We start from the raw sequence: 20,568 nt of genomic DNA, 5'->3' as shown, positions 1-20,568 counted from the left end.
CAAGGCTTCCCAGTTGCAGATATTGGGATAGCAGATGGAGATTCCATTCACCTAAATCTGGGATTTTGTTAGATAACTAAGATGAAGAAAAGCAAAAGGGCTGGAGAATCCAGATAATCTGGACAAAAATGAGTTTCTAAAAGTGTACTTAGAATAATGTCCAACATATAATAGGTTATCAATAAATATTTATCAAATAAGTAAATTAAAAGATGGAACATGGAATCTAATGTCAACAGAGAAGGAAGTAAAGACAAAAAAAGGCATTGATGAAAAAGGAAAAGTTCGGACATATAAATAGGCTAAAGTTTCAAGAAAGACTGAAAAAGAGTCTTAATGAGACTGATTGAATTAAAGAATTGGAAAAATAGGTGATCAGAATTTGGAGCATTAAAATTAGTGGCTTTATTTGTTATTTATAATTAGTGATCCAGCTGAATCAGTAAGTGTTCTTATGTGCATGCAACAGGAACTGTCATTGGCTGAACTAAGATACATTTGTTGAAATCCACCAATGTCCACAACTTTCTGCAAGAATGGGTGGCCCAGTGGATTAGAGTAAAAGGACATTGAGTATGAGCAATTCAGGAAGCTGAAAGTGAGGTTATTGGCTGGTTTGCTCATGTGGATGTTGATGTCACCGAGGATGCTGGAATGATTTAGATGGAGAGAAATAACTGCGAGGGAAGGTGCGACAGTCTTCAGTGAATTGGGGAGGGGGTGATGTTTATAAGGTTGGTAAGAAATAGAAATAAGAAAAAAGTATAATCAAATGCCTGGCCCTCAAAGTAACAATTTTTATTTTTAATATTATATTTTTTAATTTGAAGGTGAAAGTATAGTAGCAAAGGACTGGAAGTTGTAGTAGGGAACTATGATGTCTTCAAACATGGGATAACATGAGGCTTGAGCAATTTTAGAGGCATTCCTGAAAAACCTAAAGGGGAGGAACTATGCTTAGAGTGGGAACCAGATTTTAATTAAAGCAAGGAAGTCAGGCAAGAAGGAATATGGCATTTTAAGGAGCTAATAACATGGTACTGGCAGAACACCAAGAGTGACAAGGGATGAGTCTGTAGGAGCAGCGTGGACAAGGTAATGATAAGTCGATTGTGCCATGTGAAGTAACTTAAATTTTATTCTGAAAGTGATAAATGACAATGGAAGAAATGGTCAGATAATGTGTTAGGTGGTCTGTTCTGGTGGCTTTTGGAGGATTTTAGGGTGGGCAATAAATCTGAGACATTAAGGATTCTACTGAAGTCACCTCTGGAAGACATAATGAAGAGCTATTGAGGTTGTAACTGGTACACATGGAGGCAAGAAGAAGAAGGCAAGGCTGAGGACAATATAGCTGGACTTGTTGACTAATTAGAATTGAAACCTAATAAGAGGAGTGCATTTAGGATATCCCAGACTTGTGGCTGTGATGTGCCACTAACTGAATGATGGAAGTAAGACAGAGCTTATGTATGAGGAGAAGGGGGTCAGGGAAAGATGATAAAGAATTGAGCTTTGAACTTGCTGCATTTTAAATTCCCAAGGGAATGTCCTATAATTAATTGAGATGTTAGAATTAGCAAATTGAAAGTCTTCAGGGCAGAGTGTCAAGTAAATCCATGAGAATGAGAATATCTAAGCAGAGAACTCAAGAGCGTATTTCACATGTGGGGATGAAAAGACAGTAGAGATGTTTCCTGGTTCAGGGGTGGATGTCTTCAGATTAAGTAGCGATGAAAAGGACAAGTGTAAAACTCCCTGACATTCATTGTTTGTTTAAGTCTGTCTCTCTCTCTCTCTCTGTCTCTCACATACACACACACACACACACACACACATAAATACACGTTAAAAATGAATAACGAAGGTTACCTTATGTGCCTTAGATACATATCTACCCAGTTGTTTACAGAGACAGAGTAAGAAACATAGCTGTATTTGGGGGGGAGGGTTCTGAATGACCTATTTTCAGTTTTGGATCTGTAACATACACTTTCTTGAGCTCTATTCTATGTGAAATTGCCCTTTCAGATAGCTAAATTTTGCCATGTTGTATAAACCGTAGGCATAAATTAATTTGGTACACCAAGTGCAGTCAGCTAAGATAAGGCATCTGGAAATAAGACCATGAGGTCTGGCTCCTTTTCTTCCTTCATTCAGCATTTCAGCTGTGCGCTCTTCTCTGTAGTGTAAATAACTAGAATCGTAACTTCTATTATCACACATTTTTCTAGTATCTACATGTAGGCAATTTCCATAACAAAAGATATTCCAAAAAGTTAGATTATGGATTTGAAAAGGAAAAAAAAAAGGAAGACAAAAGAAGGATGGTTCTTCATAAGTCAGTGTATCCAAAGGAGCTGCTTTGGTTTTTCTTTTTTTCAGTCAAATTTCTTTGCCCACCCACAAGACCTCACAGATGCAGAAATAACAGAATATGCCTGCAGCCTGAGCAAATGTGCAATGGGATTGATGACTGTGGGGACAACTCGGATGAAGATCCCTGTGGTGGTAAATCCATTTAATGTGAAATAATTGATTCAGTGACAGCTACAGATAATATAATGATTTTACAGCTCAAAAAATTCTTAAAAGTATTTTCATGTGGCACGTCTGGGGGTATTTTTTTCAGGCACTTGATTTTTCTGACTGGGTATGTAAATAATCCATTAGCACTTCATTTGCATAGTAGAGCTATGCAACCTGCTATCCAGAGTCTCTCCAAGTCTGTGAATCTCCGTTGATTATAGGGACTTTATTCCAGAAAGTATTGCATGAGAAAAACAACACAGTGGTTTAAAATATTCTGTTAATTTCTTGAGCAGAGAGAGTTTATATAGATTGTATGTACTGGATGCACAATCGCTTCTTCACAACTCAAAAATTAAAACTCAAAAAACCAAAGGCTTTAGTAAAATATGTGGCAAAACCATTTGGTGACAGACCCTGACTTGAACTGGCCTGAGGTAATGTGTATTACTTTTTTAAGAAAATCTCTCTTAGGGTGAATATTCAAACATTTTCACGTGGAAATACAGTGCTATTTATTCTAGGGTAAATACCCTGTTGTTTTCTTAAAAATCCAAAATTTCAGGTTTTTTTTTTTTTCTTTTGGCCCCAGGAGCTCCAAATAAAGGATTGTGGATCCATGATTTTGATAATATTTAGCAAAATCTTGAACCTGTTATATGCTCAATGAATTTGTTTTGAGTCTGTGAAGCACTGATCATTTTTTTAAATAACTCTATAGGTAAGCCTACATATAAAGCAAGACCTTGTAAAAAAGATGAGTTTACTTGCAGTAATAAAAAATGTATCCCCATGGACCTCCAGTGCGATCAACTTGATGACTGTGGAGATGGTTCAGATGAACAAGGCTGCAGAATAAGTGAGTTTGTTTCCTGTTAAAGTGCAGTGACACGCAGGTTCAATTTCTGCTTCAACATGACTAAAAATTCCTTTACTGCTGTGAGAAAAGATTGCTCTTCAAAACGTGCTTAAGTAATACTTTTTTTTAAGCCTCTGCCAAAGCCAACTTTGAATATCACTTAAATTAATATCAAAGTATAAGGTAGGAAAGGTTGATTTTGCAGTGAGCACCCTTGTTGAAGCTGAAGTTGAGAACTCAGTGTCGATATACAGACTTTGATATTAGCAAAGAAATCTATATTCCTTAATATTTTATATTACAAAATATAAATTTGATAGTTTCTGAATATTCGGTTCAGTGATGGTAAAGGTCTTAATTATTTATTCAGTGTTTTAAAATCATAATCCATTGCTGAGTCATTCTTAAAGAAGGCATCATTATTTAATTCATTGAGAGTGCTATACTATTTGAGTTGTGAGACCTTGATTGTTAATAATTTTGTGTTTATTGTTTGATATCTGATTTTCCATAATAAGAAAAACAATTAAACTTATGAACCTAAATTCAGAGTACTTATGAAAGTCACAAAATAGGTCCAAATCTGGAGTTTTACATTTTTTCTCACTTATGTATAAGTTGTTCCTCACTGGATCATGAGGCAGTAGGCACCAGGATATGGCCACGTATATCTCAATTGTGGTATAATTCCACTGGTGCATTTTAATTAACTATAAAATATTCAAGAGTCAGTGGGGATTAGTAATAGTTATAATTCTGATAATTAAGGTTCTCATATTCCTCAGTCATTTGATTTGGTCAAGTAAAATCGAGCTGATTCAATCGAGCCAAAATGTTTTCCTGAATTGGACATAAAGCGATGAAATTACAACTTACTATGCTGGAAATTACAAATAATACATAGTCTGTCCCAACCTGTATTGTAGCCCATGTATACCTGAGCATGTCCCGCACTCCTGTGTTACTCCCTATATATGTACCCAGACCAAAACATGCTTAAGAACTGAGCGTTTAACCTCTTGCTTGAGTAGTATGGTACTACCCTTGACTGAGTTCCTGAATACTAAGTTTAAGTTAGCAAAACAGTTTAGTCTAAACTATACTCAATGTAAATGAGTTTGGTTTTCATCTGCTTCTACACCTTTATAGGAAACAAGAGCTTACATGGAGAGAAGACCATAATCTTATACATTCAAAAAGAGTTATCTATGGAATAATAAATGTAATTTCAAATTAAGAAAAATAGTAAACTCCCGCTTCAGGAATTAGAATTATATTAGTTTTGATCATGTTTTAAAACCCTAGCTCCTGCTGAATATGCCTGTGAAGATAACGTGAATCCATGTGGAGATGATGCATATTGTAATCAAATAAAAACATCTGTTTTCTGTCGCTGTAAGCCTGGATTTCAGAGAAACATGAAGAACAGACAGTGTGAAGGTATAGTACGTTTCCTCAACAGCTTGCTCTTAAATCTTTAGGTTATAAAAGCCTCCCAAGGCTGCTAAATTGTGAGATGACAGGGGATTGATTTTCATCAGAACGGTGCGTGTCTACGGGATACCGTTTTACTTACGAGAGTGAAAGTCCCTGGGGTCAAGAGCCTGCTTGTTTGTACTGCTAAGCTAACCATTGCTGCGGCTTACAAAACCTTTTCTGTAGAGCAGATTCAGACCTGCAGGAATTTCAGTTATATTGTTACAATCCTGTTTTGAAATGCAAATAACAAAATTGCTGGTTCAGAAACTATTGAAGAATTAGAGGCACTTTGTGAAAGAACATATTTACGATGACCCATTTCTCTTGAGTTGCGGCATTTGCAACACTGCAAAAGGTAATTCGCTTTCAGAGAATTGTGGGCTTTTGTCCTAACGACACATCTTAAACAGTGCTTTGTACTACCAAGAGTGTCTTCTAAAATTCAAAGACAGGATTTAAATAAATCTCTGTCAACTTACTTGGGATCATTTAAAAACTGAATATGTAGGAGAGCCAGAATCTCATAGTAAGAAATATCTAAGTATAATTTACATCAGGGCTCTCACTACAGAGCTGTGAAATACAGACCTATATGCACTTTCTGCCGGTTTCTTCACTAAAATTGATAATATTGTGGTTAAAGCCAAACCTAAATTGTCTAAGTCTGGCTTGTCCAGGGTAAATTCAAGTCATAAAATGCTTTCACCTACCAGCTTCCCTCTTTATTGTCTCTTTATGTTATTCTTGGGTAAATAAAAGTAATTTTACATTGTATCAATCAAAATGGAATTATTAAAATTAATTACACTTATGCAAAGGGGAAAGAATTACAGTCATGTTCACATGTACATTCTGAGTTATATACTTGTTTGGATTATTCATGACATTTTATTTCTCCATTAAAATAGAACACTGAAAACTGGCAACTTAAGTTTTCTGTTTTAGTAAAAAAGAAAATTATTTCTCAGGAATAGATTATTTCTTCTTTCCTAGACGCTTTCTGTCAGTTGTATACACACATAGACATACATGTAATCTCTTCAAGATTTTACTTTCAAATAATATTAATTTTCTAGTGCTTTTTGTGAATAGTGGGCTTTGTTTCCTATATATACTTACTAAAGTTAGAAATTCTGTTCTTGAACTTTTCTTCGATTTTAGTTATATTCCATGGCAAATATAACCTGCAAGCTACATTCTTCATTTAAATTGCTATGAATCCAGTATTTTTGTAGTGTAAATGAGTAAGTTCTGGACTCTAATAAAATTTGTACCTTCATGTAATAAATGAAGTTTTGATAATAAAAAAAAAGCATTTTGACTTGTGGAGAAGGAGAAAGACATTACCTTGATTTATAATCCAAAGAATTTAAATTTTTTGTGTTTTTTCTGTAGGTAGCTCAAAAAGAGCATAAGTAACCACTGTTTGATGTTCAAGCCAAAACACTTCAATTAAAATGTCTGAAGGGAAGAAAAATGTAAGGGAACAACAATCAAGAAATAGAAATTAATCCATAGTTGTGTGTCAGGCACTGTTCTAGGTACTGGACACGTGTGAGATTACTCCATCCTCTTCAAAAGCTCCCGGCCCAGGAATTATTAGAAAGATGAAGAGAAAATGGTGACTCTGGCCAGTACAGTGCCATGTGAGGGAGCTGAGACTTTATCAAATTGTGCAGATTTTTGCTTATTTTGGTTCCATCTTAAAGAGGAACCACAGTAACAAATAATTCCCTGTTCAAAGTTATAGGAGCCAAAGCAAACAAAATTATTGTAATACTTTGTTTGATGGCTAAGTATTGATAAGATGTATTTTACTTATCCCTGGTACAGTATTTGTTAGCAAGTAAATACAATATTCTTTATCTCTTTACCTGATATTTCAGTCAAATGCAGAATTGAACTCATGAGAGTGCTTAAATTCACCTCGGGCAAAGTATCATAGTAGAGACAATGGAATCAGGAAGCCTGAGTTTGAGCCTTGGCACTGTCATTGGCAAGTGTCACTGGGAAAGTCCTTATCTCTACCACTGAGGCTTCAGAACACTGCTGAGCGCCAAACAAAAGATAATCACTACTGCTGTGTTTATCCTTAAATTCCTCTAATTCAGGGGAAGGATTTATCTCACAGATTTACTATGTAATTTGGGCAACTCTAAGTGATAAAAGGGGCAGAGGAATTATGCTGGTTGAAAGCAGAAGGAGAGGAGGTAACAAATAAGAAAGTAGATAATTCACCAGAATCACCTGGCCTCAGTCCTTGCCTTGCTTAAAACTTTGAAATATGAAGCAACTGCTAAGCCAAAGAATTTATTTCTTACTTATGATTTTTATATATATATATATAGACTTTGAGGATTTTGTTGTTGTTTGCTTGCTTGTTTAATTCACTTGGCCCTTCTTCTTAACAAAGTCACTTTGTATATTTGAAGCCAGAAGTGTGTTAGAGGTATATTTATATCTTCATTCTTTGCCAGGCATTGAACAAAATGCTGGCAATAAAAAAAAATGAATAAACATTAATCTATGATCTCAAGGGATTGACAGTCCATTAGGTGATGTAAATATGTGACCACATATATGAAATCGAGTATGAAAAATTCTGTAAGAGAGAAACTCCAAGATAGCAAAGAATGGAGAAGCTCTGAGATGGGTAATCACTGCTGTACACTGGCAGAGACCATGGAAGACTTCACTTCCGGTGAATCTTGAAAGATGAATAGAAATTCTCTGTGTGAAGATGAGCAAGGGCATATAGGACACAGGAATAGCATATGACATGTGCAAAGGAATAGAGGCAGGTAATCAAAAAACCTCAACGGGGGTTTATTTGAGTGAATGAAAATACGAGGGAAGGGATAAATTGGGAGCACAAACAATCGAGTCCTAGTGAAACTATTGTAAGAAAATTGTTACGGCCAGAAAGCATTACATAGCAAGTCAAAGACTTAAGAGTTTGAAAAGACAGTGAAAGAATAGGGATAAGAAGTTGAAGGAAGAAAAACAAACATGTCTTTTTTGGCCTGGGGAAGAATGAAGGTGCTCACTGTGGGTATGATGATGCTATTTTGAACTCTTCTTTTCTAGACCTCAATGAATGTTTGGTATTTGGCACATGTTCCCACCAATGTATAAACGTGGAAGGATCATATAAATGTGTGTGTGACCAGAATTTTCAAGAAAGAAATAACACCTGCATTGCAAAAGGTAAGATTATATAACCATTATTTTAAATGTTATTATAATTTTGCTATAAACATCTTATGAGGGGAAAAAATGTTTCCTATTGCATTTGAGCAATGACTTCATGCCTGAAAATACGAAATAAATCTGTTTTTAATACTGATTAATTTGGCCAATTTTTTTGTTATCATTCTTAATTAAACTAATCTGGGAAAGTTTATAGACCTGATTGTCAAATACATGGCTACTGTTAAAATAACTTTTGTGTTTGAAGCAATTTGTCAGAAGGGGTAAAAGTTTAAAAGTCAATGTGACAGAATATGAGATATCTTTCTTTTTGACCTGCTCTCAGTGTACTTGAGAAATCATTGCACCACTGGGATAACAATAACAGATTAGATTAAAGTTTAGCTTTATAAGAAGAATGGAATTTTAAATAAGAATTGAAAATAAAATTATGTTTTCAAATTCAGACCTTCTCCACTTATGAATATCGTTTTTTAAAAAATTAAGTGACATATATATTTGAGCTTTTGTAGATGGATTTTAATGCTCTTATGATTTTACTAAATAATGTTATAATTTAAATATTGTTAGCTGAAGGGCATGATTAACAATGTTAATAAGACACTTATTACAAGAAGAAAGCAACATGTTATAGTGAATCAAGGGTGGGCTATGGAGTTAGATAAATTTGTCTGAATCCCAGCATTGCACCTTTCTGACTGTGTGACCTCAGGGAAGTTATTAAAATCTTTAAGCCACAGTTCCTCATCTGTGAAATGGGAGAACTAATCCCTACTTTCCATGGTTGTTGTCAGAGAGGAGATAAATTGTCAAAGGCTTAACACAGCCCGTATCACACAGTAAACATTCACTAAGTGAAAGCTGTTGAAACTGTAAAGCTGAACCACAACGCATGTTATTTTTTTTAATTTGCAGATACTGTATATACAATTCAGTCTTTCTTTATGGTTTCATTATTATTTTAATTAATATTTTCAGGATTCACATTAGGGTTTTATTTGTCTTGGTATGCAAATGACATCAGAATTGTATTGTAGCTGTCAAAACTTTTCAGGCTAGACGATTCCAGTTAGCAAGATTCTAGAAAATATTGAGATTATGGCACTTTAATGTAATAAATACTGATATCTTTGTATAATAAAAACAAAAGAACATTTGAGATATATGAATATTAGAAGAAGACTCTTCATCTTGTAATTTTTATTTCATAGCCTAGGGTAACAGTCACTCAAGGGCATAAACCAAATGCTCAGAAGTGTCTGAGGCTTAATGAGTATGTTACGTGGTATATGAATATTCACATAAAAAGCATTAAACCATAAGGTATTGCAACTTACAAAATAGTAATCCCTCTTCATAAAAGGGTAACTACTACAAATACCTAATTACTAGCCATAAGAGAAGCTTTGACTTAGGAAAACCTGCATTAATAACTCTTAGAAGTGTTTAGGGACATGTGTTTTAGAAATGTGAAGACTAAAAGATGGAATAAATTTGGTTTAGTTTTATTGAGCAAGGAACTGTGTTAAGAATAACAATTCAAGATAATTTAAAAGTACAATCATTGCTTTTACATTAGTTGAAATTTACTTTATTTTTGTATTTTATTATAATAATCTCCAGGCTCTGAAGATCAAGTTCTCTACATTGCTAATGACACTGATATCCTGGGTTTTATATATCCATTCAACTACAGTGGCGATCATCAACAAATTTCTCATATTGAACATAATTCAAGGATAACAGGGATGGATGTATATTATCAAAGAGATATGATTATTTGGAGTACTCAATTTAATCCAGGCGGAATTTTCTACAAAAGGATCCATGGCAGAGAAAAAAGGCAAGCAAACAGTGGCTTGATTGTAAGTAAATAAAATTGAATATTTGAAGGTTCATACCTTCCTACTTCCCTGTTTTTTTTTATTATCTATCAAACACAGTATCTGATTATAAGTAGTAATGAACATATCCAGCAATTCCTCCAGGTATTCTTCCTATATAGAGACAGAACGTTTCCCTTCTCATTCTCGTAGCTGCATATAATTTATTTTAATTGCATGATATTAGGTTTTTCCTTCAATACATTTGCCTTAGTTATATAAGAATGTTAATTAATAATACCTAACATTTCTACCACATTTTATACTTTATAGTAGTTAACAGTATAATGTGAATGTGAGGGGTTTTTTTATTCCATCATATTGGGAACCATCACTTTGTTTTTACATTAGAAAATGAACTGTCAAAAATATGCAGGGAAAATGGTTTCATTTTTAACAATATCAGAAATATACTTCTCTTCTAGGGCGAGAGATCAACTCAAAAGTGTAAGCATTTCTTCTGACTCCTAATAACTGTACCTCATAGAACATCCAAAATAGAACAGTATTGTTTGCTGGTATATGACAGACATGTTGATTATCATGGTTATTCCTTCTGACAAAAATAAACTGGAACATTTGTTTCGATTTGTGGTGGTGGTCTATCCTTTTTTGTTTTAGAGCATGTCAATTTATTGTGTATTTTATATTTTGAAGTAACCTGGCAGAGAAATGACGGATAAATACTTATTTTGAGTGGACCGGGTCCATTCCCAGAAAGTCAAGTGCTCGCACAGTAGGATGAAACTAAAGCTTTGTGTTTGAAGAGAATCACAGATACCTATCTGGAAGTCCTCACTACCTTTTGCAGTGGTATCTACCATGAAGATTTGAACTACACGAATATCATTTAATAGAAATCTGGAACACTATTTTTTATCAGCCGAAGATAGCAATAAGCTGGTTTTCAAAGAAGCTAGGTTAGATTTGAAAGTCAAGTTCAATTAAATTCACTGTGAGTAAAACTCTGTATCTATCAGAGTGTTTTTTTTAACTCCTCCCCCACCGAACCCAGTGTTATACAATAGCTCCGGTTCTATTAAGGATAATTCTGGACAGAGTTGAGAAATTTGGTAGATCACTTTGCCCTCCTTCAGTCACATATAATCCCCTTCCTATCAGACCAGAAGACTGACTCAGTTTTGGCTAGCTTTAGCTTTCTTTATCTCTAAAACAGAAGTCTGCTTTGCAAAAACATTGTTCCTATGGTACAGTCTCATATGTTATTAATGAAGTGATAAAGAGCATATATTGTGGAGTTACACTACCTGGGTTTTAATCTTGTTTCTGCTGCTTACTGGCCTCTTAGCTTCTCTGTACTCTCCATGACATGAAGCTTTAGTGAGGAATACACACAAACATACAAACACACACACACACACGCTATATTTATATTAGTGGCCCCTAATAAGCACTGCAGAGGTTAACAGGATGATGAAGATGATAACGATGATGATGTTGGTGATGATGACAGTGATGTTGTTGACGACAACTGGCAACATGTTCTTCTCTAAAATGTGCTTTCTCATATTAAAAATTAATTGCAGCTTATACTTATCTGAATTTGATAGTTGCTAAAAATAGCTTTCTTTTTGACAATTTCTCAGTGAAAATTATTTGATAATTTTTTTAGCTTTGTTCTTAGGGAAACTGATAAAAACAACCAATAGCCTCTAGTGAACGGAGTTGATTGTAGGTCAGAAGCCAAATTTGTCTGTTAGCTAAATTTTTATTCTTATGCACACCAATATAGTGTGTACATTTTATTTGTATATAATATTTATGTATTTATTTAAATTTATATATTTTATATATTTTAATTTTATTTATGTGGTATAGAGTCTTTCATAATCAATGAAAAGTTATTGATTAGCCTTTATCTAATAGGATTTGAAACTCCATTACTCTTCTAATGATAGTAATTAGATGCACTGTATAATTTAGATTTTCTGTTTGTTTGTTTGTTTTTCTCTCTTCTTAGACCTATCCATGACTAACAGTATTCACTAGGAAGAAAAGTGGGTAGCAGTAGGGTACATTTTCTAGAAGCCCGTCATAGCTAACTAAATGTCTTAATTATAATATACAATTTAGAACCTCTGAACCATGAGTTTTAGCACCATATTCTGAGTCATTAACCATTCCATAGAAATTCCAACCAATGTATTATTAACAAAAAAATACTTAAGGCTACACTGATAAGAGCAATTATTTAACTTTTCTTCTTAAAGATTTTTGTAATCCTGATAGTTCAGTACTATAAATATGGAATAAATCCATTCTTACCACCTTAATTTAATGAGCAATGTGAGTTCTAGATTGATTAAATGGCTTATCTGTGGCCATGCAGCTGTAACGTGACACAATGAAGACTTGAACTTGAGATACCTGCTACATCTCTGAGTCTCAGCGTACTCGTCTGAAAAACTACTGTATAGGAAGTAGTTTCTAAAGTCCCTTCCAGATAGTAAATATGTATGATTTCCAAAAATATATTGTGACATAGTTTGTATCTATCTAGTTATTACCTGGACAATTTGTATTCAATCCTCTGAAATCCATTTTGTGTATAAAGGGTTGACTTTTTTTACCCTTATGAATTTCTCTGCCATGTATTATATTTGTTCTTCTAACAGTCACCAGCTAGTTATTCATCAGTTTAATGAACATGCAATCTATTTCACATAAGTTTTGGCACAAATATTAAATGATACTGACCTGAGAATTCCCCACTCCTCAGAAAAAGAAACTCCAGATTTTTCCCTAAGCTGAATATGGTACATTGATTTCTATCTCTGAATCGATAGGTGAAAGTCAGAAAAATACACAAATCGAACTCTGGATACTTTAGTTATAACCTCATTATCAGTGAACCCAGTGGAAGGAGTTATCCATGCAATAGGATGTCTTGAAAGCATATTCACAGATACTGAAAACACTGGGATGTTTTCATTTCAGTAAAGGGCAGAAAATACGTTACATCAGAAATCAGAAGAACATTGCTCAGACAACTAAATGTTAACTGAAGTCCATTCTAAAGGAAGGTAATTTTTAATATGATCTTTTTTTAGAAATCATGAAGGGAATTCTCTTCTGTAATCTGTGAAAATGGTTGGAATAGTAATAAGGAGTGCAAATTTAAATTTCAAATGCAGACTAAGTTATTTATAGATAGAAATGCTTATGATTTTCTACCCCCACCCCGGGCTATACAAAATGGATAGATTTTTTTTCCTCTAAGAAAATTAAATAATTTAAAACTTAAAAGACTGACATGATTCAATCTATATGTAAAGCATAATGATATTTCTGAATTTGAATTTTAGTAGTCAGAACAGAATATGATAGCTTCATGCAACAATTATACATACTTCCTGGCAATTTATCATTTATAGTATGAAATACTGTGCAGCAAAGCACATGATGGCAAGCACTATAAAGTAGGTCAATGCTTAGAAAAATGCAAATGATTTTAAATATGAGATTAGATTTTTACCATTAAAGAACTAAATATTCCTGAGCAAAACAAATGGTTTATCTGATCTGCCTGATTTTGAGAAGTGTCTATGAGATGCCCTTTTTGGCATATTGTCTATTATGCAAAAGAGAATGTTCAGAATAAACATGTTTAAAATTTTATTCATTAATAATTATATCTTTTTCTCAAAAAGTTGATTAGACATTTTTTTTCCTGAAAAGCTTTTAACAAAATATTCAACTTTTTTTTCTTTAATAGGTTTCAATTGTAATTGGAGTCCTAGCTCTAAACCTCATACCCAATATATGGGTCTGTGTGTACATCTTAAACACACACACACACACACACACACACACACACACACACACATACATGCACACAGAGACACATGTGCACATAAATTTAAAGGTATATGTATGTATCTGCACATAAACGTGTGTGTGTATACAAATTTTATCAAAAACTTCAAAGTCTTGTTTTTAGACATTTGGGTAGTGGTAAAAACTGATCCTTTATATTTTTAATGTCTTTTCTTCATTATTATAAATTTATGGCAACCATTATAACTCGTTGAAACTGCCTATACTTTCTCAGCAAGAATACTTTTAAAACCATTTAAGTTTATTCAAACCAGTCAACAACTAAAATAATTTATTATGATTACTTTGGAATAGGTCTAAACTATTCGATATTACATTATTGCCATTTTGTGGCTTGATTATTGTAGATTGCATAAGACAGGCACTCAATAGCACATACTGATTTGAGTTAAACAGTTCTGGAAGAGTTGTAATCGCTATTCAAAATGTTACTGATCATAAATCTTAAAAGACTATACAAAACACATGATTCTATAGCTGATAGTACTCAGGAAGTTATTAATCAGAGTATATAGCATTTTAAGGTGAACCAGTCAGGTTTTATTCATTCATACTCATAAAGTTTTATTTCAAGAGTTCTGATGGTTTTAGGTTTGGTGTTGGGTTCTTGGGACACATTGAAGATAACAGAATCTTGTCCTCATGAAGTTTATATTCTATGGAATAAAGATGAAATCAAGTAATCTCATAAATAAATAAATACAAAAAAATTCCACTTTTAGAAAGTGTATTGAAAGGAACAAAAAATGAACTAAGAGAGAAACACTTGAATGTTGTAGGTTTTGGGTAGGATGATCAATAAAGGCACATTTGAAGAGAGGAGATACAAGCTAAGACCTGAAAGAGGTGAAGGAGGTAATGCCATTTTATTTATACCTACTAATGCAAGGTCTTTCCTGAAATGTTCTCTTGGCTTAAAAGGTTCTTCAGCCAGATATCCTACATGACTCAATTCCTGAAGTCCTTCAAGTTTTTGCTCAAATTGCTCAAACTTCTGAATGCATAACTTTGATAATTGCACTCTTTTGCCCTACTCCAATCTTGGGATCCTCAGTGCCCTGCTCTTTTTCATTTCCATAGTACTTACCTTTTTTCACTGCCATATAATTTATTCATCTGTTATCTTTATTATCTATTGTCTGCTTCAGCTTGCTATAGATAAGTTCCCAGATGGCAGGGTGTTTTGTTTTGCTTTTTCTATTTTGACCACTACTGCAAGCCTAGCATATAGAACAGGGCCTGTCATAAAGTAGGTCCATTTTTTTTTTTATTAGAAGCAATAAATGAACATCTTGGGTGTACATGACAGTAGCAATACTGATTTTCAAAGTTATCTTTTACAAGTTCTTCTCATCATTGGTATTCAATTCATTGCAAGTTTAAATATTTTTATCTCCAGATAAATCTTGTTTTTATCCACTTTTGTTTCACAAAAACCTAGGTTAAACTTTCACATTCTTCCTTCTAAAGTCCATTGAATAAGCCTCCTCTGAATTTCCTGTATCCACTTTTGGTCCCCAGATCCAAGCCATTCTTCACACCATAGTTAAAATAATCTTAGAACATTAATCTCATCATCATGGCTTCCTACTTAGACCTTTCTAATGGATTTCCATTGAAAAATCATTGTTTTACAAGCCTCTCCCTGGTGCTTAGCCTCACCCCCCCACACCCCTCCCATCTTGTCACACACCTATGAACATACACGTATACAACAGCAAACACACATTTTTTTCAAGCTATAGGTGAGTCATATTTCATTTACAAGAAGCAACTTCTCTTCAGAATCTTTATACATGCAATTTCCTCTGCTTCCCTCAATTATCCTTATGAATGAAAGCTCCTTTATTAAGAAGACATCACTTTCATTATTATTATGATCATTGAAATTGGTCTTGGTCTTATTTAGGCATTAGCAATCTCAGCCTGCATAACTTATTTCCAGGTCTTCCTAAAGGCCTAATTGAACTAACTGTTATGGTTTGATAGTGCAGGGTCACAGAAAGATTGACTACCATCTAAAGAATGTCAATTGTATGCCCAGAAAGTGGTCTACAAGGTGACCTCATTATTATTCCAGGTTCTGTTTAGACCTAGAAATTGAGTTGCTGGTTTACCTAGGGAGTAATGAAACAGCAGGAAACTAAGTTTAATGAATCAGGCAAGAAAATTATGTATAAAACTCAACGTTATGAATATGTGCACACACGCATATATATTCATAATTTGAATGACTTTGATGGATGAAAGGCATTGAACTGTAAGATTCCAGTATCTTCTTAATTTTAAAGTTAGAATCCACTTAAAAGTTTTTTTTTAACTTAAAGGTTGTCCTCAACCTACCATTTTGCAATCGTGACTTTTAGATAGCTCTGCATTACATCTCATTTGTGATGCTTGTTTAAATTGTAAATATCAGAAGGCACCTTGCTTTCTTTATTTCAAATTATAGGGGAATAATGTCAATATTGGCCCCATAAGTACCCAAATTTTTTTCACTTACCTACTAATGGATGAAAATTCATAAGTAGCATCAGATACATCCTTAAGGCTATATAAAATATAGACTTACATAGAATGAATAATATTTAAGGTGTTATATAATTTAGTGTTTAGCAGCTAAGGACTTTTACTGACCATCTAATCCAAAGCTTTTATTTTTTAATGCTGCATCATTTATAAACTATTCTTAAACCAAGTTTCTGATTCAAAATACTGTGTGCTTTATAGTCTTCCATGGTATCTTTTGTTTAGCTGATAGTGTGAATGAAGGTTTTGAGAGCGGTTTTGCTTATTACGGAGTGTGGGTGGTAAATCGTAAATAATTTTAAAGAACACTGAGCATGTTTTTTAAAAATGATAAAATCACGTATAATATTGACCCTATCATCTAAAGACAAATTTAGTCCTTTCTGGAAATTGTCTGAGACTTATATACTTTTATTTGGTTTCCTTTTCCCCTAACAGGAGTTTGTGCCAGGTTGACATGGCCCTAATATAGATAAATATAGCCTTAAAATTATTCAGGTTGAAGTAATCTTTTCTTGAGAATAGAGTTTCATCCCTGAAGTGGTTTTGGAACTCTTACATATTATAGCTCTAAATATAACTTTTTCTTGGTTCTTTTTGGATTTCTCCATTGCCATGTGAGCTTGATTGAAATAATAAATATCTAGATATTTTATACTATTACTAAGCCACAAAATTTAATAATGTTCAGAGTTTATGTAGTCATTATTTTATTGTTATTGCCTGGTTTATGAGGATTTACTCTGATTCATATTTTGTGGACCAATATGTAAACAGGCTTATCATTCAGTGTCCCGCTACCCCTCCCCACCCCCCCCCACACACAAGCTCTTAAGCCTGTCTTTACATCATTGGTTTTTAATAGTATCAAATCAGGGGTTAGTTAACTTTAGTAAAATGAACTGAATTTTCTTTTCTTAGATGTACACAAAGATAAAAATTATGAATGAAATGTGGCCCCTTTGATCTATCCTTGTGTTAACTATATTTTCTTAAAGCATAGTGTTAAATGTAGGAATTTTTGTTTAAACAAAGATGGTATTTCCATGGCTCACATGCTTGAATTCTCTCACTTTCCACTTTCCTTGGTTGAAAACTCACGTCACCAGTGACATATCTTTAGTTTACTGAAGCTGGGAGTGTGACTGAGCCTTACAATCCACAGCTGTAAAGATTTAGTAGTTTAAAGCAGTAGCCTCTAATTTTGCTATAATCAAGCTGCCAATTTTTCTGTAAGATTTTAAGTGTTCCATTCATTCAACTAATGTATCTCTATAAAGAAGAATGCCTCAGGCCTCAAAACTTTGGCTGTATTTGGAAAGCTTATTAGGAAAGAAATCATCTGTCTGGAGAAAGCAGTCGAAAAGTGCCTTCTACTTTGTGCAGCAATATGAGCAATGCCTTTTGTCGTCTGCAGGCTCTGAAACATGGCGTATTTCATTAGTGCCTCTCCTTCCCTGGCCTCTCTGTCTAGTGTGCTGGCCAAGGGGGCAAATGAGACTTTCATATTTTCTTCGTATTTCCAGTCTGATGTGTTTAGTTCTTTTGTTTTCTTTCCAGTCTCTTTAGAGGCAAATGGCTTAACTTTCCTGCTTGCTTTTCATGTCAGACTCCATTCAATGCCAAGAACCTCGGTTTACGTTACCTGTCTCTTCCCACTTTTTAATATGTAACTGATTGATTTTGCACTTCTCCATAAATTGTCTGCACATTACACCAAGATCCAATAGTAATTTGCCTTTAACTCTCCTACCAACATCCATTCAATAGGAGAGCCCCTTTTATATGGCTAATTTTATTCACAGTCCTGGTCAAGCAGTGAGCAATACAAAGGGATTCTTTCTTTCCTGTAGAACTCACTAGAAAGGTGGTTTCCTAATTTGACCAGCCCATGGGTTCCTTTACAATAGGACCAGCCTGTTGCAGTCTTGTTGGTGGTCAGTTCTGCTCTTTTCAGTGTGAAGCACTATCGAGCATTCCATATGAGTCACTGAGAATGAACACCTAGTAGCATCTTTCCCCTACTGCCCTTATTCTCCAAGAGTTCTCTTGTCACTGATGATTCATGACTTTAGGTTGAGTTTATTGGGTGGCCATCCTTTGCCCTGTGTTCTAACTGCTTTAGTTCACATTGGAACAACATTAGGGATTCCTTGATCAAGGAACCAGAGAATAACTGTATATAGATTTAAATGGCTCTATAACTCATCAATATCTCTTGTGCCTAACAGTGAAAAGTAACCTTTTCCCCTTTCCTTATATGTCCTTCACTATAGTAATGTGACCTAAATTTAACATATCCTTCTGGAATTCACTATTAATAGAATTTTCACCAGACAGCTTGCCTGAAAAAATCAAACTTCTGAATGTTTTATGATCATTAGGAATTTGGCTTCTTAATTGTCAGTAGTCCATCTTTAGAAATATAGAATGGAAAGATAATCAGCCTTTTTTTTTTTTGAGTAAAATAAAATGAAAACCTTAAATTTAACAAAGTGAAATATAGCACAAAATATGTCCTGTTTTAGCAAGGATACCATTCAGATAGAAAATCATGTATCTATATTAACATCTGATAAAGGGAAAATAGGTATTTTTCTATGTTCATGATAGATAACAGATTATCATCTTGTTTGCATGCTAAAAGTTTGCTCTCAGTGTTAAAAAATGACAAATATGTTCCAGCAGGCTTTGCACAGTTTATTATGGTTATTTTCTCCCATTGTCTCTCATGGTTAAAAATTTATGACTTACACTGACATGCCCACGCCATTTGTTGATATATTTACTTTTAAATGCTGCCAAATTGGAAGAAAATACAGTTAATTTAAATGATACTGGAACACTTGAAAATGATTTTGTGGCTTGGCTAGGACAAGTCTCTATATTCTGCTCATTTATGAATATTATTTATATGGCATGTTTACAGCACATTGTATTGCAGAGTGCTTTTCATTTTACTTCAGTTAGCTATAAGACATCACTGGGTAGATGGATAGTATTTATCATTGCAGTTGAGAAATAGGTACTGTAAAATCTCATAATTTTAGTTTTAAACCAATAGGCAAAAAATACTGATAATAAAGGTCCTTAGAAATTTCTATGGGTTCTGTGTCTAGTTCAAGCCGTGTTTTCCTTTCTCTAGATCCCGGTAATCACACAGCAGGCAGTGACTTGCAATTCCTGTTTCTTGACATCGCATATTCTTTTTGAGAAGTTCAGTTTCTTCTCTTTTAATCCAAAGTCCACTCCTTTGTAAAATGTGTTCATGACTAAATCACACAAGAAACTGTCATGTGTTAAAAACTCGTATTTCCACTGGTTGCCAGGTCCTAACAATGCTCTTACACATTGAATACATGTCTAGTTATAATCACCTTCAAATAATTGTTTCCATTCTTGATATAATACCCCTGAGAACTCCTTCTCACTTTTGGTTATGCACAATAAACCTGACCATGTCAAATTAATTACTACACGAGTTACTGCTCAAAGTGGTCAAGTTAATTGAAGGGCACAGAGCACACGTTATTTTCCTTGCTGTCTATTCCCAATGAACTCTCTTACCTTTGTCTCACAGTCATTCAGTAATACACTATTACATGGAAAATCCAGGCTCGGAGGTTTAGTATAAATGACGGAGATTGTAACTTTTGTCAAAAGGCATTCAAATACAGTATCTCTGTAAGTGTGTGTATTTGTATTAATATTCTTTTTCAGTTTTAATCACATTATGTATAGTAAGGATGCAGAGAAATTGGCACTTTCTTAAATTGCTGAAAAGAGTGAATATTGGTACTAACTCTGAAAAAAAAGTTCTAGCTGTATCTATTCAAGCCAAAAGACATGTACAGGAAAATTCATGATTTTAATTGTAATGGCCTAAAATTGTAAATGATCCAAATGGATATTGCCAGTAAAATGTTAAACAAATTGATGTATATTCATAAAATGAAATATTACCCAGAAATAAAAATAATTAATAACTGACATGCCCAGCAATATGGATAAATTTCACAGACATGATGCTGAGTCAAAGATGTCAGAAATGGAAGAGAATGATTCCTTTTATCTAGATTTGTTTAAGCTGATCTATGGTGTTAGACATTAGAACATGCTTACAGTAAGAGGAATCTAACTAGGAGAGGTTGCAGGTGAACCTTCTATAGTCCTGGAAATATTCTAGCAGGATGGTAGTTAAAAAGGAGCAGTGACAGGAAA

At 33.9% G+C, this 20,568-nt stretch overlaps 1 protein-coding gene across 2 annotated transcripts in view; it reads left to right on the top strand.

Moving 5' to 3' along the window:
- The window catches only part of LRP1B (LDL receptor related protein 1B), a 1,593,459-nt gene that overhangs the window by 1,481,474 nt on the left and 91,417 nt on the right, over positions 1 to 20,568 (top strand). For both annotated transcript variants that reach the window (XM_032479383.1, XM_032479382.1), the window contains exons 73-77: positions 2,386 to 2,511; positions 3,251 to 3,388; positions 4,694 to 4,828; positions 7,955 to 8,074; positions 9,701 to 9,942. In XM_032479383.1, the coding sequence (XP_032335274.1) occupies positions 2,386 to 2,511; positions 3,251 to 3,388; positions 4,694 to 4,828; positions 7,955 to 8,074; positions 9,701 to 9,942 (761 nt within the window). The remainder of the gene's footprint in view (positions 1 to 2,385; positions 2,512 to 3,250; positions 3,389 to 4,693; positions 4,829 to 7,954; positions 8,075 to 9,700; positions 9,943 to 20,568) is intronic.

This window comes from Camelus ferus, chromosome 5 (genome assembly GCF_009834535.1).
Source record: "Camelus ferus isolate YT-003-E chromosome 5, BCGSAC_Cfer_1.0, whole genome shotgun sequence".
Classification (NCBI taxonomy): Eukaryota; Metazoa; Chordata; class Mammalia; order Artiodactyla; family Camelidae; genus Camelus; species Camelus ferus.
The sequence above is the reverse complement of the archived record's forward strand: the minus strand, read 5'-3'. Positions and strand labels throughout refer to the sequence as shown.